The sequence below is a fragment of the Pempheris klunzingeri genome, chromosome 2 (assembly GCF_042242105.1).
Source record: "Pempheris klunzingeri isolate RE-2024b chromosome 2, fPemKlu1.hap1, whole genome shotgun sequence".
In the NCBI taxonomy this organism is placed as follows: domain Eukaryota; kingdom Metazoa; phylum Chordata; class Actinopteri; order Acropomatiformes; family Pempheridae; genus Pempheris; species Pempheris klunzingeri.
Genome location: NC_092013.1, coordinates 16,001,929 through 16,023,735, shown reverse-complemented (window position 1 = coordinate 16,023,735; position 21,807 = coordinate 16,001,929). Strand labels below are relative to the sequence as shown.

General features: G+C 40.1%; 1 protein-coding gene across 1 annotated transcript; it reads left to right on the top strand.

Annotated features, from left to right (window-relative positions):
* Positions 1-1,171: 1,171 nt before the first annotated feature.
* Positions 1,172-20,791, top strand: myg1 (myg1 exonuclease). The gene is made up of 8 exons (XM_070846130.1): positions 1,172-1,491; positions 2,521-2,633; positions 7,411-7,570; positions 8,627-8,776; positions 11,427-11,549; positions 12,334-12,515; positions 20,271-20,501; positions 20,604-20,791. Exons 1-7 carry the CDS (start codon positions 1,210-1,212, stop codon positions 20,458-20,460), a joined length of 1,200 nt encoding a protein of 399 aa, XP_070702231.1. The 5' UTR covers positions 1,172-1,209; the 3' UTR covers positions 20,461-20,501; positions 20,604-20,791.
* Positions 20,792-21,807: the final 1,016 nt, after the last annotated feature.

Below are 21,807 nucleotides of genomic sequence, written 5' to 3'. Positions count from 1 at the left end.
AGGGGTCCCATCTGGCTAATTACCTTGTCATTAAACCTTGAAGGTGATATCGCGAGAACGAGAGTTGCGGGTGAGAGCAGAGTCTGACCCCCCCTTAACCATCCCACCTCCACTTCCAGCTGAAATGTGTCCACATGTATGTCTGCACTGAGCTAAAGGTTCAATAAGGACGGAAGAGACACAGAAATCCTCTCAGATTTCTTTTTTCTTTTCTTCACAGCACCAAAACTGACAATAACAGCACTATAATGAACACAAATGTTCAACACATCTATTCAGAACAGCTTCACTCTGTGCAACATATTTATTCATCTTTTTACCTCACTTCACAATGTGCTCTGCTCTGACATTGTGAATTTCCCCATCGTGGGACTAATAAAGATTTTATCTTATCTTAACTTATCTTTTATCTGCTTTTCAGTCTTTGAAGCAATTTGTGTACAGTACTTACAATACTTAGTGCCAGTTGACTTGCCAGTGGATCCTGGGACAAATATGAGCCGTGGGGCCTGTTTGTTAATTAGGTTGTGGTAATTTAATTTAGCATAAGTTAAGAATACAGAGGCACAATTTTCATAAAGGTTTTAAAACCAGACTTTGACACAAGGCCTCTAGATTAGCTAAGAATGTATAACCTGTCTTAAAGGCCTTATAATTGCTAATTGCCTCAGAGAGTATGGGGCCTTTAAGGGCCCCTTTGGTCTCGCGGGCTCCTTTATCCATCTAAAATTTTTGATTAAACTCTAAAAAAATCTTATCAGGACTTAGTTTTTCAGTGATAATCGTACAGGCTGTTTATTCCTCTTAGATACTTTGTACTATTAAAAAAGATACATGTTATATATTGTACAGTATTGTAGAAATGTTAAAGTATGTACTGTAACATTGGATGTAACAACCTCAGCTCTCCATGTATGAGGGCTTGTTTCAGTGCCTTCGGCGCCCCCTGCTGTCTGAGTCCCAGTTAGCATAAAAGCGCATTATAATCTCTGAAGTTTCTTTCACAGATAACATTTCGTACTTCGGTTCACTCCCTTAGTGTTATTGTCATCACAAGGACTTACATAAAAGGTTAAATGAACAAACAAACAAATAAAATAAACACTGACCCGTTTGCCGCCGTTTCTTCGGTCCACAAAACAGGCGCACCACATCCGGTCCGGCTGTCAAATCTGTCCGCCGCTGGCGCGTCTCGTGTAAAGTCTTTGAATGAGACATTTACGTACGATAGCACTTAATTTATCAATAATTACGCTTCAAATTAGATTAAACAAGTCAGCGGGTGTTTTACGACCATTAAATTCACGAGCTACCAGCCGCCGTTTCCTCTCTGTGGACGTTTCTCGTAAAGAACAACGATTCATGTCCAGTCAACCCAAGAGATCCTGCACCGAAAACATGACCGTGAAAAAGATGGGAACTCATAACGGGACCTTTCACTGCGATGAAGTCTTGGCCTGTTTCTTCCTCCGGCAGCTGCCTGAGTACAAGGTAGGTTCAGTACACTGTGGAGAGATGAGGGAGACCTGTACTGTTCTTCTAAGTGCTGCGGAGTTGTTAATACTGCAGCTTAAACCCTGTGTTTAAAACACTGTTTTACAGGTATTTCTTCAGTCTGGGTTGAGCTTTTGTTTTGTTTTTATATCACAGGTGCCATGTCGTGTTATGTTTCTCCAAGTGGGGGCGCTGCTGTACAGAGAGACTGATCTCCTAGACAGATGCAGACATGCAGACCTTTAATGATAATAATTCCAGTGTCTTTATACATTTGTGCTCCTATATTCATCTTTAGTGACTCTTTAAAGTGACAGAAAGCAGCACTCATTTCATATTCCTCACTGTAGGTAGAGTCAAAATTACAACAGTATAGAAAACAACCCATTTTGCATGAATGTGATTTTTTTCCCCCCAGTACTTTAACCACTGTCCCAAATGTAAACAAAGCTGCGGCCCCAACACCAAACTTAAAACACCACTAAATGGCATTGGAGATGAAAGCTTCTGTACATACATACTTTCTTATAATGATATTGATTTATCTTGATACAGTACAACGGACAATTATCTGAGTAGTTGGGCCAGTGTAGCATCTATCTATCTATCTATCTATCTATCTATCTATCTATCTATCTATCTATCTATCTATCTATCTCTGTCATGTACACACAGCCTCAGGTAGTTATGTGTTCATTTATGATTTATTGTTCATCTAAAAAAGCATGAATCACATATGTTAATTTTCATGCCATTAATGTTTACATTGTTACAGATTGTGCTGAAAACCTGCTACAAGCCTGATTTCAGTGGGTCCAGTTAGGACCACATACACACTCTTGTTATAATTGATGGTCTTGGTAGAAATGTTTTAAATGCATTTGGCTCTTGGATTGAAAAAGGTTTAGAAAACCAATATGAGGCCTATGCATGCAAGACCAGATGTCATTTCTTTTCGGAAAAATCTATCAAATGGTTGGTGAAAGATGATTGCAGATTTCCTAAAACTTTCCATTCATTGCACAGGATGCCGAGATCATTCGGACCAGGGACCCAGCAAAGCTGGCAGAGTGTGACATTGTTGTAGACGTGGGAGGAGAGTTTGACCCAAAGAGGCATCGCTACGATCATCATCAGAGGTAAGAAAAGAGATTAAGTTTATTAAGTTTTTGATTTTATTAGATGTTTGGGATATATTGACCAAGACTGGGGAATTTATGAATGCAGTCACCAGCAGTCATGGTAATCATATTGTGCCTCTTTTCTATTTGACGTGTCACAGCTGCACAGCACAGAGGTAACTAATATTATTAAGGGTGGCTCATTCCCTTTAGATGTGCCAGTAAGCCATGTCATTGAACGAGCCACTGTAATTAATCTAATCAAATACACATAGGCTTTACCCTCAGTATCAGCCATGAAAAAGACCAAACGTCTTTCTTTCATTTCTAGTCTTGTTATTATTGACCAGTATTATCTTAGTGCAGATGTATCTACATCAGCTGGAGCTGAAACAATTAGTTGCTTTAATCGATTAGTGGATGAACGAAAAATTAATTTACTTTCATAGTTGTTTTTTGTCAATTTTCATGCAAAAATGCCAAACATGTCCAAGATTCATCTTCATAAATATGAAGATTGCTGCTTTTGTTTGTTCGTTTGTTTATGTGATGGTTAACTGGATATATTTGGGTTTTTTCACAGTAGTTCAGATAAAAAAGTCATTTGAACATTTTTCCTGAGACTCGGGGACATTTTATAGACAAAACGAGTAATCAAGAAAATAATTGGCAGATTGGTTGAAAATGAAAACAACTGTTACTTGCAGCCCTATAAAATGTCATCTTGGGCTTTAGGAATTTTTAAAAACAATTTTATACCAAACAATAAACATCATATTATTTGATAATGAACAAAATCTCTGGTTGCAGCCCCGCAACATCTCTGATGGCTGGTAAATAATAAATTACTGCAGTACAAAAATATTAAAGATGTGTTTGGGGAAACTTTGAACTTCAATAACATTGCGTAGTTCATCCACCAGAGAGCTCAGACATTTTTTCAGCTGAAAAATTTACATTTCTTGGTCATGACTGACAAATGGAAAAAAAAAAAATACAAGGCTATCAGCTGATATAGCATTATAAGATTTTAATATTATGATAATGTAAAACATTTTAATATTAATATGAGCACTGGTCTCAAAAATCCATTATCGGACAAACTCTTTGACAGATGAGAAGAATTGGCGAAGTCTATTAAACCATAAATGTTTGTTGTGAGGCCTGAGTTCTTTCTAATCTAGAGTAAAGAGGTGTTGATACTCACACTCAAGGCGAGTGTATAGACCTGGAGTTTATACTGTTGTCTTGCACCGGCGTGGCTTCCTAAACTGATAAAATCAAACTGGATTTCAGACCTGTTGCTCCTCTTTTTCTTTCTCCACAAAACAAAGTGTAAAGAATCATCTTTACCATCTGGAGTCTGAGCAAGCATATTTCTCTGTGGCCTCTCTTCTGACACAGCTGAAGCACCCTAATTGCATACATCACAACAGAACAGGCTCTATTTTCTGCAAAAATTTCCTGCCAAAGTTCCTTCCAAATTATTGCATTCACTCGAAGTCTCATCACGTTGAGTAATCAGCCTATTCCAGATGTCTTGTCAGCTTAATGTCCTGATGATAATCAGAGATAGCTTTTATGACCACGGCGATAAAGATATGCCAGGGCTCTCTTCCTGGCAGGTGGTTAGTGATAATTAGCGCTCCTTTAATTGAACGCTCCCCTGCTGTTGGTTCACGAGGCACAGAGGCTGCCACGACACTGTCAGGGGCCACAGGAGAATGTGGCTGTCACTCACATGCGCGGATGAGGGCAAGATGGTTGTGATGGCAGGGATGGATGTAAGGGGGCTGGGGTGCTGCAGGAAGTTGCAGAAGGGGCTCACAAGAACAATTTGTCCTCATTTCAATAGCACTTATTCAAAACGGGCAGCGTACAGATGAAGTTGACAGCAATACCAAGACATCACAGTAAGAACTGTGAAAAAGGAGCATGAAATGAAGCCATTAAAGGCGTAGTTCAACCTTTTTGGAAATACAAACGTGTATACTGATATTGCTGATTTGCTTTCTTCCCAAGAGTTAGATGAGAAGCTTGATGCCACTCTCATGTCTGTTACTGAAGTCACTTGCACCCAATCAGGAAAAAGGTCCTGATCCCCCAAATAAATGGAAATTATCCTTCAGACAGACCCAGTTTAGCTGTTTCCACTCTATACTAAGCTAAGCTAACAGGCTGCTGGCTCCAGCTTCATATTAATCAGATAATACTAATAGATAAGAGTGTGATATCAATCTTCTCATCTCACCTTCTGCATAAAAACAAATAAGGGCATTTCCCTAAATGCTGAACTATTCCTTTAAAGACTGGGTCAAGGACAATTAATGGAGGATCTTTGCTTGTTTCATTCAAACACTGCAACGGGCAGCATTGAGAATATGATTACAATTAAGTTCTCCTCAAATTGAAATGAGCATCTGTGAATCATTTATTTCTTAAATAGAAACTTCTAATGTGAGAAACTGCTGCAGATATGGAAAACTTTTATCTTTGAAGTTTTTAGAAGTTTCTTAAGCAGGCGAGAGTTGGAGGCGTGAGAAATGTTCTCCAAACACTGACTGAAGGTTAATAAAGCACATCAGATTAGATCTGGCAGGGATTACGTTTTGGTGGCTCACACTAGAAATGGACTCTCTGCTCCCACTCAGCTAAGAAATAAAAGGAAGCAAATATAGTTTGGCAACAGTGATGCTGTGCTGAGTGTGGTCTGCATTTCGCAGAGAAATCGAACAGATAAACCATTTTTATGCAGCTTTGTAAAGTGTTTTGCGAGGTAGTTTAAGTTGCTTCCATTGATTTGTTACTTTACAACGGGCAAAGAAGGATTCATGGGCACAGCAGGCCTCCCCGTCCCCGATATTCACCAAATATCTATTGCATCATCGCCTCGTCACAATTCACTCAATTAATTTGGCAGCGAAGTTTTCACATATCCTGCGTGTCATTTGTGGGAATAATTTAGGTCTTCTATGTTGGTGTAACCCAACACAATGCATGTAAAACTTAATACAAGCACATACGGTTCTTCTCTACAAAATCTGATGCATGTTACTGAAAATGAATACAGTGTGCTCCAAAACAACGCCCTTTATCTCTTCAAGACAATTTTCCACTATTTTAAGAGACCACTGAACTGTAATATTCTTTTCATGAAGTATTTGAGTTTCTCGAGTCATTGAGTTTCTTGTCATGCTCCAAGTGGGAGATGGATTCATGCAGCATAATTCTGCAATGAAATAAAGCCGTTCTTTCTATGAAATATAGAGCAGAACTAAGTGGTGCAGCTGGTGCAGTATGGAAATTGCTGTAAATTATATGTTAAGTGTGTTTAAACAATGTAGTAATGCTCATTTTGTGCTGAAGTGTTTGTTGGTTTTTATATTGTACTTCACTGATTCACCTTGATTTGGTTTTATGTGGTAAATGCTAGTTTGCCAGGAGATGCAAGCATCTTTGATTTCACACAAACAGTTTGATGGCTTCTCTTTGGTAAGCATGGCTTTTTTTCAGCCATTCTCCATTACACTTTCCTTTTCCTCTCACTCATTCACTGCCATCTCCTGATAATCAGCATAGAAATGCCTCAGCTTGGCCAATTAGCCATTTAATGGCTGTGATTACCCCCTGCTTCCCTAGCATGTCACTCATTCATTTGACGGTCTGTTTTCCGCTGTGCTGCAGCCCAAGCATCATAATTAAGCCTGGATTAAATGACCAGCGGTGGCTGGGAGCTAGAGCCCACCCATCTCGGCACAGTCTGAGGAGAGACCTCCGGTTGCTTTTATTTATGTGCTCACGCTTACAAACACACCGGAGTGAGCTTTCTCTCTTTGGTCAATGCAAACTCACTCTCTGAAGCTGAAGAGGACATTTATGAATACAATTCCCGGCTATTGATATTGACACACTGGCAGGAATGTACAGCACACAAGTGGAGGCAGCCGACGTTTTACTGAAGAGGAAGAGAAAAAAGTGTGAATAGTCTGTTTATGAGCAGAACACGAATGTTTAATCTCCCAAGCCTTGGCTTTAGCATCACTGCACTACTGCTCTCTTACAGCACTACTGTAGTGAGTAGTATTGATTTAAGCTGATTTGCATTTCCTTTATATGTTGGAGACATGACTCCTGCTCCAGTACAAAAATACTGCTACGACACATGTCCGCAAACAAGTTGGTCACTTTGATTTCATTTCTTCAAAGAAATTATCATTTATTTATGTTCACTGCTACATTTTATAAGGTAGGAATAGGTTTTTGTTTATTATTATTATTATTATTCTATTATTTATCATACTGACAAATACTTTGTAAATATCTTAAAATGCTTTCTCCAACCAACAGTTAATAAACTCCAAGTATTCAATTTAATGTGATGTGAAAATCAAAATTAGTTGCCACTTCGTTAATTCCAGCGTCACTTTAACAGTAACTGATTGATCGTTGAAGTAATTTGTCGAGCAGAATCATTGGTTGCAGCTTTTCCAATACAGGGATTTCAATCTGTAATGAAGATAATTTTTTACAGCCCTGATTTAGTTTAATTATGATAAACTGTTTATGTATTGAGTGATTACATACAGTGCTGGCTGATTCATAGGGCTGCACTGGTAAGGATGCCTGAAGCGGAAGGCATCGGTTTCAAAATATCAGACCTACAAGTTCTTTACATAGAAGACAGTTTATTATAATGACCCTTTTCACCCACTGTGAGTACCATATTGTCTGAATGTTAAAACGCCATTTCTGTTTCTGCTGCAGTTGCCAAACAGAATGTCTTCCCTCTGTTCAGGACCTTTTCACACAGCTTCCACAGCCTTTGTCCAGAGAAGCCGTGGGAGACCAAGCTCAGCTCAGCCGGCCTGGTGTATCTACACTTTGGTCGTCAGCTGCTGGCCCAGCTGACGCAGCTGAAGGAGGACGACAGGCAGCTGGAGGTGCTCTATGACAAGGTGAGAGGCGAAAGCCGACAGATTTATTATGGATTAACGACCATTGTGTCGTACTCACAACACAAACACTCCATCGGAAACAGATGTTTTCCTTGGCCTTGCTCGTATGAAAAACACTTCCTTGCCTGGCGAATGGAACCGAAGCTCATCTCTGTGGACTCTGTCCATGTCGGTGGTTCTAAAAACAGAAACCATGCTGCCGCTGTTTGTAGAAATTGCTGAATGTTTATTGTCAAAGTTTAGTTTATGGCATTTTGCCTCCATCAGCATTGGCAGTAGAGTGTGATTAGAAATAAAAGGAGACGGACCGCGATGTGGCGAAGATCCTCTGCCAGATTCAAACCGAGGACACAGCAGTTATATTTAAAGCACTTTAGAGAGCTGGGCCAGCTGGAGGTCTCAGCACACAGAACATTTTGATGGCCAGGCACATTAAACCAGCCAAATCTTAGGTCACCTAAGTATTTGCACTATTAACTAGCAATATTATCATTGGCCTTTTGATGTGTCAGTTTGTTTAAAGCCCCAAGTAATCCTTTTACTCATGGCTGGGGCTTTATTTATTTTAGGATGTTGCATGTCTCGTCCCCTGCCAGTTCAGGCAAACTGAACCTCTATTTTTGCCCCCAACTTAATTCCACTTGTAAGCCACATGGAAAATGTCAGCTTTTTGTTGATGGACCGTCTGAGGTACTGAGGAGTTGACTTACGAACACTGAATATGTCTCTTCTTCTCTGCTCCTTTTTCTCCTCTTTTTGGACTTTTCCATGTGAACTGTAAATTAGCTGCAATTTGTCTACTCCTTTTGGCTTAATGACCTAGCCATGCACTTAAGCCTTGCTGCCCACATACTGTGACCAAATAGACTTCAATCAGGATAATGTAATCTCAGTGCATTTCTCTCCCCTGAAAGGCCTTTCTTTCTTAACTCCTCCGGCTTGAAAGGGGAAGGCTTTGCTGCCAATTTTTCAAAGAGCCTAAACATAAAACGGCCAATTCCCGTGCCATTACATGTTCATAACCTCTCTTGTCACGTCTCTTTCAAATCCTCACAGCTGTACGAGAACTTTGTGGAGGAGGTGGATGCTGTAGACAACGGCATTTCACAGTATGACGGGGAGGCCCGCTACTCCGTCTCCACCACGCTGAGCGCACGTGTCGGCCACCTGAATCCACGCTGGAACAGCAAGAGTCAGGACACCGAGGTGAGGGATTGCGTGAGTGTGAACCCGTGCCCACCCTTGGCACACAGACTGGTGTGATGCAGCACGTTTATCACATGTGAGGTTGATGAGATTGAAATGTTCAACTAAAGTTTACACAGATTTATTGTGTGTAGACAGATATTCGTGATACAAGATTATTAAAGTGGAACATTCAGTCTTTGTGTCTTGTGGTTTTCATTTAAAAACCGAATGACTTTACAAGGAATCAAACGTTAGGAAAGCCCCTCATATGGAGGATATTTGCTTGAGCGTGTTTGGATTTAAGGATCACTGGGTTGGGGATAAAGTAGAATTATGTTTTTATTTATGTTGGACATGCAGTGGAGAGGGTTAATGTGAGGAAATGATTGTACCCATTGAATGTCTTCATCTACATGACATAAAAATGGTGACGTCAAATACAGCAGCGTCTCAAGATGTAACTAACAACGCATTTCATTAGAGAGAGGTGTGAGAACACAACAACAACAAATCAGGTTCTTCATGACGCATCAGAATATCCTGAATCATAGCGTGACAAAGTCGACCCTTTTTGGTGTCACGTTATTGTGTCACGATGCCCTGTGGATACAGTGAATAGATGTTTATAATTGCCTGGATTTCTACAGCATGATTAGTCACCTTGCTGTGTATTACTGTGCGTAAATTACTGTATTTGTTGCCGGGGAAAAAAGCAGCGCCACGCAGACAAGTTTCAAACACTGTGACACTAATATTCTTTTAAGGCAACCACATCATTCCCAGGACATATATGGGCGCTATGTTTACTTCTCTTTTTTTGCTCTACTCAGATCAAAATACATTCAACATCCAAGGAGGAGATTTTTAAAATGTTGACTTGTTTGAGGAGCTACAAGACTCACTGAATGCGAGGGGTAACATTTTAAAGCGAGAACATCTATTTCAAGGGCTGCAACGAACAACTATTTTCTATTTTCCATTTTCCCAATTTATCACTTGGCCAATATGCCAGAAAAAATAAAAAATGCTCATCACAATTTCCTAAACCCCAAGCTGATGTCTTCAAATAGCTTTCAAATTCTTCTTTTTTTTTTTTTCAAATCAACAATCCAAGCACCCAAAGAGTCACTGTTGCATAAATCATAGGCGTTCAACAAATCCTCACATTGGAGAGGTTGGAACAGAGTCTATTTAGCATTTTTGCTTGAAAAATTACTAATTGATTTATCAAAGTAGTTACTGATTACATTTTGGTCAATCAACAAATCGCTTAATCAACTGATATGTATAATTTTTTTGATATCCAACGTGGTCCCAGGCTGATGATAAAAAGAAACAGGAACTAAAACAACACAAAAAGTCTTTAAAACCCAAATGACACCAGTTCAAACTGATTGAAAAACTGTGATATCGGCAATAAAAAAACGCTCAAATATATATTATATATAATATGAAACATATGTAGCTAAACACTCGGGGAACTCAACAGTCTGTCACCGTGGACCATGGATAAGCCATGAACCTGAACTCCCTTAAGTCCCCTTTGTTTTTCGTCTGCTCCACAGTAGAGCCATAATACTTTTGGCTAAATCTTGTAATGATAAACACACAAAATGGGCAACATGCAAAAAAAATACAAGATGGGCTTTCGAATGCTGTGGTAAACATGACAGGTGCAATCAGTGCTAAGAGGTCGTTTTTAGAGCCATGCAGAGACAAACAGAAGCCCAGAAATGGCCTACTGTGACTTTCCAGTCTCTCATTAGTGCAGGAGGGGATTGCCTTCAGGGAAACAGCACCTGCCTGCAAACCTTCATGAGAAACCTGCCGCCTGGTTTTGCATGTATGTTTTTTTTTTTTTGTCCATCCATCCATTCCACTGGGGCCATCCATTCCTCAGTGGCACAGCTGGCCTATTTTTCATTTATTTATTTATTTTCACATTTCAGTTCACATGATTATAACTCTTGTCCTGGCACTTTCCTCCAATTTCCCCAGCAGTTCGCGCTACAGGGCCAGACAGCTCAGAGAGATCAGAAAGCGAAGAACATTTGTATTGAAAATGTTTGGCAGACAACTTGATGGTAGACTGACCTGGTGAACTCTCAACAGTGGTAATTGAAAAACCTAATGGATTTTTATCTCCTCCCTCCACTGTTGAACTGCTCACTGTTAGAAATCAGGGACACCGCAGCCCCCTCAGTCCGACGCATGGACATCAGACATGTGCCTGACAAACTGTGTGTGTCTGTGTGCGCTTGTCATAGCGCGTCTTTGTGCTCTCTTGGGTTTCTGCTCACGAGACTATGAGAGTGAGATCAGACTGAGGTTTGAGCAGGACATGACGGGAAGGTGATGAAGCGTGGCTGTAAGGAGATGGTTGGACATCGACTGTATCACCCCCGTTTTACCCGGCGCCGTATCACTTATTATATTTGACATCAAACTGAAATGGACTTCAGAGGTAGTTTTGAAATGATGAAACAGCTTGAGGATTTTGAACCATGAGCAGTGAGTTCATTTGTTAAATTAAAATGACATCTAAATTCTAGCCAGTTGTCAAAAATATTAGAAACATATCCCCCCTTCATACTATGATCCATTATTACTCTCACAGTCTTACACTATACTTGACAATAACATGTATTTGCACATGCGTGTTTACCAGGAGGGTTTCAGAAAGGCTCTGAAGATGGTTGGGGAGGAGTTCCTGGACCGCCTGGAGTTTTACAAGTCCTCCTGGTTGCCGGCTCGCACAGTGGTGGAGGAAGCTGTTAGGGGGCGGCATCAGGTACAAGACCCTTTTTATTTTTTTGTCCTTCGTAAACATTGTAACATAACAGTGTCCATAATCCATCAGCAGCAATGGGTTCTTCTTCTCTTGTGCTTTTTCCTTGTATGAGTATCTGTTAATAATAATATTGATATAGTGTAAATTGCTTATAGTAATGTACTATATGTATCTGAATTTTGGCTAATAATACCAAACATACTCATCACTAAATAATATATACAATGTATATATAATAGAATTCCTATAAACCCTTACCCTGTGTCTCTGTGTTGCTCTTGATGAATTGGGAGGTAAACTGCAAATTCATTTACATTGAATGATCAAATTATAGTTTACTTCAGTTTAAGGCATTGACAGTGTTTTTAGTTTTGATTCTCTGTTGCTGCTCTAGCACGGAGGCTGAGAAATTTTTTGGGGGGGCTGCATAATTTCCATAAAAACTTGCTTAAGAACCAATAACTTTATTGCTTTCAGCTTTTCCAGTACAAATTTTCCGTTGCCAATGTGTCCTGATGCCAAAACCTAAAGACTCTGTTCTGGCCTCATATTTTAGCTCCAGTTAGGTCATACACTCTGCTATTGTGTATAATGATAGAAAAAAGGATTAAAAAGCTGTAAAGGTCAAGTGATTATTCTCTTCTATTTGTCCTGGTTTTCTAAGAAATCTTAATTGCACAGAAAACTGTCTCTCTAGTAAAGCTGAAGACCTCCAGTCTTTGTGTTGGTCCTTTATCTCGCCCATTAGCAGCACACAATTTTCTGGTTGACTTCCCGTTTCCAGGTGGATCCCAGTGGGGAGGTGGTGTTGTTCTCCCAGGGTGGGTGTCCGTGGAAGGAGCATCTGTTTTCCCTGGAGAAGGAGCTCCAGGTGGAGTCACCCATCAAGTTCGTCCTTTACCCCGACCAAAATGGACAGTGGAGGATTCAGTGTGTCCCCGCTGGGCTCAACACCTTCCAGAACAGGTGATCCACCCCCCCTAATCTAAATGCAAGAGCTACAAGTGTAACCTAGATTTTATTTAAAGGTTATTTAAATGCCATTTCTGTTTCATGAGGGTACAGCTTGTGATCTCCTCTGAGGAAGGGGCACCTTGCATGAGCTATCTTGGCAGAAATAAAACATGCAGAACTCACAGGGATACACATAAATACTCCCAGACAAACGTTGATGTAACTCAGTGACAGCTCCAAAGTCTCCCGCATGTGTTGAATTCGGCTGAGCTGTGGTGACGGAGACGACCATAGAATTTTCATGCTTATCAGACCATTTGACAACTACTCTCAGAGCGTTCACTTGTCATCCGGTGAGAGACTAACTCCTGCTTGGATAGAAATACAAGAACAATCCTTTAGTTAAGGCAGAGGTTTCGCTCTCACTTTGCTCTCTAAGGAGTTGGAGGGATGTAAACACATCCTAACACCTCAACAGAGACACCTGAGCCTTTTCTCCATGCCCACCCCTCTCTCTCTTCCTCCCTGTTTTATTTTTGTTTTTGTTTTTTAATGTTAATTACACCCTTTGTTCCAAATACAGCAAGCTGGCAGATAGATAGATGCTGCTGGTGCAGGTTTTTATTTACAGCTGCTTAATCATACATACTCCAGGATTTTCATGAAGGTGAGTTTTAATGAATGTGAGATTCATGCTCTATTGAGTCTCTTTCCATAATTAAGACACCATTGTCTGCTCACAACCCTCTCATGATTTCGGCCTCTCAGACATTCTGTATCATTGAGTGTTTACAGTCCAATGTTACCCTTTAAATAAAAGCACTGAACAAATCAGTGGTGTGCTCAAGCTAAACAAAAATAATTCTTTTTTTATTGCCAAAGAAGAGAGTTCAAATCGCATCACTTTCTCTGAGGACTGAATCAGCAATTAAGTTACGGCAAAGTTACGGAGCTGGACCTTCATTTTAACAGCCAGTCTAGAACCATGCCATTGGCTTTGTGAACCTCCACTGAGAGGCACAGCGATGTTTTGAGCTAAATGTTAACACCAGCATGCTAACATGCCCTCAACGACAACGCTAGCATGCTGATGTTAAGCAGGTATAGTGTTTACAGTCTTATAACCATCTTAGTTTAGGACCTTTGCTAAATAGCCCAAAGCACAACTGAGGCTGCACTGCATTTAGGTTCTATGCATCTGCCTCAACTCTAAATGCTTTTAATTCATTTCTAAAAATCTTTGTGTTTGCCTTTAAGTCTACCAAAAGGTTAAATAATTTATTTGTACTGCACTACTTTTGGTCTATTGCGCTTGTGTATTTTCAATATTTCATTATATGCTAGTTAACTTTTCCTCCTCATGGCCTTTGTGATATGTTTTATGCCTGTAAATGGTGTGTTTTTGACATTCATATAAATGTCTTGCCTTTCCTTGGTGGGTGCACCATGCATGATTATGCACGGTACTGTTGTTGTGGAGCATATCTGCATCTTTTCGCAATAATGAGGTCCCTCAAACCCTCAAGCCTGGCACTTAAGTATGAGATGCATCATCCGTACTCATTAAATCACATTATTATTCCTGTCTTGTCACTCTGTAGTTAATGACAGTGATGACAAGACAAAAACCCTCTGTGTAAATTTGTCAGATGATTAACACCTCAAGTCTGTGTTTGTTACCTCTAGAGGGGAATTGTTTACCTGAGGAGCCTCTCACACTCCGACCCACAATGCCGCTCTAATAACGTCATCAGCATCCCCACTGGAGTCCTGTAGTTGGCATGTTGTTTGACTACTCTCCTAAATCCCAGCATACAGCGCATGTGATCACTGCACGGCCAAGGAAACATGCCGCAGACTTATTGTGCATCTTCTGTAGAGATACTTGTCTTTCTAGCTGGTTGGTTGGAGTGTTTCCTTGTTAGTCCTTCACGGCGTCATGTTTAATATCATTATAATCCGCAAAACACATTTTCAGTTTGATCTTTTGCTTTCCTGATTTATTTTTTTCTTTTCATGCTGGATTTGATTCTTTGTGCTCCAAGGTTTGATGGCTTCAGCTGTCTGATATTGATCCCTGATTTTTTTCACAGTGGTAGCAGTGAGTCTTCACTATGTGCACTTAAGCACCGGTGACTGAGGCTGAAGAATATTAGTAGTGAGTTGTCCTTTTCAGAGCTGTAGAGATGAACAGTCATTGCGAGGGATGCGCTCTGATTGCCTTTTTCCATTTTGGTTCCGGTTTCTTGGTCGGAAAAATACCCAGACTCTCATTAAGCAGCAACAAATCTCTTACTAAGTCTTTTTTTTTTCTCTCTCCTCACAAGTTTTTATTAGCAAAGAGGAAGGCAAAGCAAAGGTAGCAGGCTTCTTATTTCTATTTGATTCTCGCTGGTTGAGTTGGCAGACATCACCGGCGGCACATTAGGTCAGCTGTAGCCACATAAGGTTAGTTTGGTAACGGCTGAAATGAAATGTTTGGACGTTCTCTGGCTAATGTGCTTTGTAAATGTTGTGTTTGTATTCAGACAAAAGTTGTTTATGAGTGAAAAGACGCATCACTCTGTAACACCGCCATACGGCTATGAGTGGACACTGTGGTTTTGTAGTTCAACCGTGACCATAGAGTGGGGACTCTCCTCTCAGACACATTTAATTAACATTTCATCGGTGCTCATCATCTTTTCAGGTTGTAGGTGGTGATTGTGAACATGTAAGAGGCTGCCACTGAAAACTAGTGCTTCTTCCTTCTTAGCCAAAAATAGTGATTAGACATTGTTTGAATTATCATGTAGTTAGCCTTTAGTTACTTGCAAATGTTTAAGGGTAACTCTAATAAGATTTGTTAAAGGATTGGAACTTGATAAATGGATTTGATATTGGATTTCAATTCAATAAAATGCCATCAAACCCTATCGGTATTATTCGTACATCAGAGATGGCAACTTTTAGCTCCATGAAAATGAATATTTATTACTCATGTACTGTTCACCAAAATGGTTATTAGTGTTGACCTGGATCATCTAATGAGGTTGTGCGTGTGTGTGTGTTGTTCTGGCAGTATTGATCATAAAAAATTATTACTATACTATAAAATTATACTTTATTTTGCCCCCCATCTTTGGCTGCACTAACACCACACAGCCATCTCACTCCACTTACTCATCTACAAACGCTTTGCATATAATACGTTTATTTTTGTGTAAAGGCCAATTTATGATTTGCTACAGAACTAAATTAAATCCCACCTTTATAGTCCGACATCGTCACTCTTATTAGTTATATCCCCTGAAGAACAAATCATGCAGTTGTCACATCACATTTTGTCTGGATAGTTTTAGGGACCAATTTTCGTTCAGGCTGAATGGATTTTAGGAAAAAAGACATTTTAATAAAGTGGAGTTTTGGAGATTTAAGTGGCAGCTTATTTACCAAGTGTATTTTAACAAGTGTCAAAGATGAGATAAAAACAGGCTGCAAGATTTTCAATATAATTTCCACTCCCCTGAGCAAACACACTCTACAATCCATTATGAAATGGAAGTTAATGAAGTTTAACTTTTTTTTTTTTTTTATTCCTTCAAAATTAGCCTAGCCAAACCATATCACACAAACATTTCACTCAGTATTATATTTCCTGTGCTAACTTTGGTGACACATGCTGGGAGTTTCTTGTGAACACTTCAAAATAAATAATCCATCATCCATCGTCATCATATCAGTGAGATAAAATAAATAGATAAAAACAATAATGCTGGATTACGTATTGTTTCCTATGATTCCCATATAACAATGAATGACTAATGCTGATGTTAAAAAAATCAAACATGTTTTGATTTTGTGAAAAAGGATTATACGGTCATTCTCATTCTGTTACTCTACATGTGGTCTTTCACTTCTTTTATTTTCCTTATTTGAATGAAGGGTATAAACATTGAAGGTATCATGTGTTGTTCAGATTGTAAAGCCCTCTGAGATATATATATATATTTTTTATAGCTATATAAATCAAATTGACTTTAGAAATGTGATATCTCATACATATATACCTCAGTACTTCACAATCACTGCAGGTGGTCAGGTGGCCACATGTCCATCTGGCCACCGTGATCTTCACATGTTACCTCTTGCAGTGTTTTCCCTTATATTTTTATCCTGTGTTTGACACGTCTCATTATTGATACACTGTGGGCTGCCCAAAGGCGCAGGAACAGGGTGAATTAGCCTTTTGATTCAGTCCAGGTCTGACCAGTGGCTGTTACATGCCTTCTATTTTCACCTCTTTCCATGAGGTCCACTTGCTCTTTTCTCTCCCATTAGTGTTTCTTTTCTGCCTCTTTCACTCTCGCTCTCCCCCTCTTATGTACAGTATTTCTGTCTCTGTCCTGTAATCACCCTCTTCTATTTTATCACCCTTTTCCCTGCCTGTCCTGCTGTCTTCCCATTAATCCTATTTCGCCACCCTCTCCCCTATCTTGCTGTCTCACCTTTCACACCTTCCGCCTCTCCCTCACCTCACCCCTGCTAGACTTCTTTTTTTCTCCACTCCGCTGCAGAATCTCATCAGGCAGCAGCACTTTCAACTAAAAAGACAGGCACCTGTTTGTGGTCGCCGAGCACTTCAAAGATTTAATTTGATGCAAACATGGCGGTCGGTGTGGAGCTACATGACAACAATGGCTTGTGAGATGGATAGAAAACATTGCTCCAGATGGCTCTTTCTCTGGGTGGCCTGCTTGCTCCCAGTGGGCATGTGCCGACTCTGCGAAAGGGGTGTTGTTATCACCTGTGTCCCTGCTACTGCACCTGAGGGGGGGGTGAGGTCTATTTTTATCAGCATCACATTGCTAAGGAAATGTGAGCTGAGAGAAGTGGAAGCAGCTCTTCCTTGGACATGTACTGTAAAGGACAATACTGTAGGCTGACAGCAGTATGAGCTAAACCAGAACATGTCCCTCTATTTCTGGAAAAACACGCTGGCTGCTGTCACAGTTATCGGCTTTGTGTCTGTATTAGGGTGTCAACTAATGATTATTTGAGGGTTATTATTATGTTGTTTTTTTTTCTATTAATCATTGGCCAACCAAATGTCAGAACATGGTGGGGAAAAAAAATCACAATCACGCTATCGCAATTTTCTGAAAGCCAAGGTCTCGTCAAGGATCTTCAAATGTCCAGCAAATGGTCCAAAAGCTAAAGATACTCCACAAACTATCACACGTGTTAAAGAAAATCGGCAGATATGAGGAGCCAGAGATGGAGAATTTTTCAAATTTTTTCTAGATTAATAGAAAAAATGATTATTGATAATGATAATTATTTGATTATTAGTAATAATAATGGTTATTTGACAATTGACAAATCAGTTAAATGAATTGCTTGACATCTAATGTAACCCTACTTAACCCTAGACCCAAAGCAGCAGCAGGATTCAGCACCTCTGCATACATACAGTGCTTAACAAATGTATCAGACCACCTGATAAATTAAAACGAGAAAACACAAATATTTTAGAAATCTGTCAAAAACTTGTTTCAAATTAAACATTGTATTATTATTTATTAGGCAAATAACAACACTTGCTTTGGATTAAATTTGAGTGTGATCTATTTCTTAATTCAATAAATTGTCAGTCCATCAGTTCCACTTCTCCAGATTCCTTTTACATTATTTCAAATACATCATTTTGATTAAAGAGCTTGTACATACTGGTGGGTTAACCATTACAGAAATTAAAAAAATATTTTGGTAATCAGCCATACTGTTAATTTAGGGCAGGGGAGGCAAACACCTTACACTGGGTGGTGGTCTAATAAATTTGTTAAGCACTGTACAACTGTCTCCTGTTGTTGTCTTGGAGATGAAAACTGAACACAAGGTTCAAGCTCGGTACAACACAGCGAAACATGTGCAGTTCATAAATTACACTTTAATGACCCGTTATCTTGAGTAATTTTTTTATTTCTATTTCTAATGATATGTTCATTCCCAGTATCTCATTATGGTACAGTAAAGGTCTTCTCCTACAACAAGTTAATTTGCAAATTGCGCGTTTATTTTTAGACTGTTCATCTTGAGAATCCGAGCTTCCTGGCCTGTCATAACAACAGTCATCCCCCTCCCACTCTGTCCCTCATTACCAGCCCTGTTGACCTTTCCTCTTGAGCTCGTTTTCCAGCCATACCGTGGAGCTATCGATTGGTTGATTCATTTAACAGGGATTATTTGCCACGCTTTCCTCCCCAGGTTGTCCTATGACCGTCTTAATAAGGATAAGATTGTGTAGACTCGAGGTAATGGCATGGGGAGCAGACTTGGAGAAGAATTACAAGTTTTAGCTCACATGCAAACGTGAATCATTTGACATTACGGTTCACGCTTGCGCAGCAGTCTCTAGGCTATTACAGTTTCAGAGGATGTTATTCAGAATGGCATTAAATATTCAAAGAGAAGCCGAATGTCTGGGAAATAAACCCTTCAAAGAATCGAGAACAAGAGAAAACACTTTACTCATTTCAAACTGCAGCCGTGTTTGACAACCGTGTCACTTCATTTCAGACAAGTTAGTCTGTACAGTTCCATAATTCATCAAGCATGTGACGGAGGGGAAGAGGAGCCCGAGGCTGGCCTGACATTTTCATGAAATCTGAAGCTTTTAGCAGATTCATCCAGTTTTTTAAATGCATTTAAAGTCTGTTTGAGAGGCGGTAGAAGGACGAGAGGTGAGCAATGAGGTATTGAATCAGAATTAAATCAGAAACATAGCTAAATATAGTAATGGGAGAGGAGCAGCGTTCTGAGATAATGGCGATATTAACACGCATGCATACCACACACACACACACACACACACACACACACTAAAGAGAACTGGTAATGTGTTTTAAATGACGTGCCTGGCTGTAGACAGAGGTGTCTCCTACATACAGTGGGTGGTAAATGAGTTACTTTACATTTTTATGAATTTCCAGCTTCTGTGTGTTACATCCAGACACACTCTGTCGAGGTCAGCTCGTAAACCCTCGCGGAGGCAATCTTTTCCTGTTGACTCCATCGCCATCATATGGCTTTCCAACTACTGTGCCAATCTTTGATTTTCCACATTGCTGGAGAAAAATAAAGCTGACTTTTATTGGTCTATTTGCTGGGGCTGATTGTAGTGGTACTATGTGTGAGGGTTACTGCAGTTTACCTCTTTTGGCAGGAGTTTACTTCAGTTGTTCAGGGCCATGAAATCTGAAAAGACCTGAGTCTTCTAAGCCATGTATTAAGACGTCTTTGTTTTTGATGCCATTTAGTGCTGCAACATGTATTTTACTGTTTATTTTCTCAATCAGAAAATGGTGCAAAATGCATATCACAGATTCTTTAGTCTAAGGTGACGGTCGTGGCTCGTTTGTCCAGCTAATAATCCAAAACTCAAAGATTCAGTTTGCTATCATATAAGACAAAGCAGAGAAGTATATTTGGTGTTTTAGCTTGAAAAGAGACTCAGACAATTGATCAGTGAACAAAGTTGGTTAATTTGCTGGTTAATTTTCTGTCACTGTTTGTAGCTTTGTTTAGTTTTACATTTTATTGAGATTATTTGGACAATAATGAGAAAATTCATCAGTCAGAACTGTTTTTTTAATTGCTGTTTTCCTGCATGCACAGACCCGTATGACACGGTGTGTTTTACAAAAGCAATGTGTCAACAGGAAGTGAGCAACTGACCGCATTGTGTCCATCTGCAAGCCAACTTGCCCTTCTGTCTTCCTGTCCCAGACTGTCCCTGCCAGAAGAGTGGCGCGGCGTTCGTGATGAGGCGTTGTCGGAGCTCAGTGGGATCAAAGACTGCATCTTCGTCCACGCTGGGGGCTTTATTGGCGGGAACAAGTGCCAGGAAGGAGCCCTGGAGATGGCCCGGAGGACCCTGCAGGCCGCCGCCCAGTCCTCTGCAAATGGAAGCAGCTGAGGTGTCGGGGAGGACGGCCAGCAGCACACTCTGTCCTCAGGGTCAGTCTTTAGAGAGGAGAGCAAGGATTAAAATGTTAGTTTGCTAGCTTTCAGCTTGTTGGTCCCAGCCAGGAATAATGTTGTTTTGTTCTGCCTTGCCAGGATCGGGACGGTATGGAAATGGCAGCCAAATAACCTTGGACCAGTTCCCCAAATACCTATATTCCACCACGGGCTCCCTCTGAATCCTAATGTTGACTCATGTTATTCTTCTTCCTCTTCTCTCCCCGTTCTTATAAAAGTGGTCTGTTTTGTTTGTTCATTTACAATAAAAGACTATTTGGATTGTGTTCTGGTCTCTTGTTAACACTTCAGTTTAAGGTTAAATCCAATACATATACAATAAAGCCAATTGTTTTTCCTGTTCTGCTCATATCTATCTTTTTTTCCCCATCAAGGGAAAATGATGCAGACAGTCTGACCGGCCAACTCCAACATCTTCAAAGCCTGTGAATACCACGGTCTTACCTTTCAAGGGTCGATTTCTAGAGACACCTGGACAGTGGTTCATCCTTTCATTTCCAGCATGCTGACATTAACTGTAACACTACAAAGAGATGCAGAGGCTACTTCCGCTGGCTCGGAGATCAAAGCGTCAATAACGAGGCCTGATTAATTCTGAGAAATTAAATTTTCAAACGCCACAAAGAGGTGCTCCTTATGGCAGCCAGTGTCGTGACAAGGTTACCGACAGTGGGACGAGCCACACATTCAATTTCCCTGTAATAAAGTCAGGGGATGCGTCTTGAATTTTGTCATTATTACTCTCGATTTTCTTCTCCCCGTCTCTACCGGTTACATTCTCCACAAGGCCGCCCTGCTGCTGCTGTTGCCCCATGTTACGTATTGCTCTTTAGTTTCATTGTTGTGCGTTTTATTTCCATTAGTTCCAGTGTCATTGTGCAAATGCCACAGCAGTGAAACAGTAATTCATCTGTTGTTACTTACAGCTGTTAATGTTGCTCCGCTTTGCGTTTTCTTCATTTGTCATTTGTTGTTTTCAGTGGTGCGGACTGTTAACTCTTTAACACCCATGTCCCATCTTTCTATGTCATTCTTTTTCTTTCTTTTGTTTTTTTTTTTCTTGATTGAAACTGAGATGCTATTTATGCTCCAGTTGCTGCTCAGAAATGCAAACATTTGATGGCTTTAAGTCGAGGAATTTACACAGATAATGATAATATGTGGTTGTACTAGTAAAGCTCTTTCTGTATGATCTCATCTATATTTAGTCTCAAGTTTCAACTGCTGAGTTATTGTTTCCCTTTTAGCTGAGAGTGCATTGGCTATTTTTAATAGCTCTGGA

Bases quoted from the DNA above. Each gene is read 5' to 3' on its own strand.
- myg1 (XM_070846130.1), top strand. From the start codon at position 1,210: ATGAGACATTTACGTACGATAGCACTTAATTTATCAATAATTACGCTT. The intron at 2,634-7,410 runs GTAAGAAAAGAG...CCCTCTGTTCAG, and splicing joins CGCTACGATCATCATCAGAG to GACCTTTTCACACAGCTTCC. The intron at 8,777-11,426 runs GTGAGGGATTGC...CGTGTTTACCAG, and splicing joins GCAAGAGTCAGGACACCGAG to GAGGGTTTCAGAAAGGCTCT.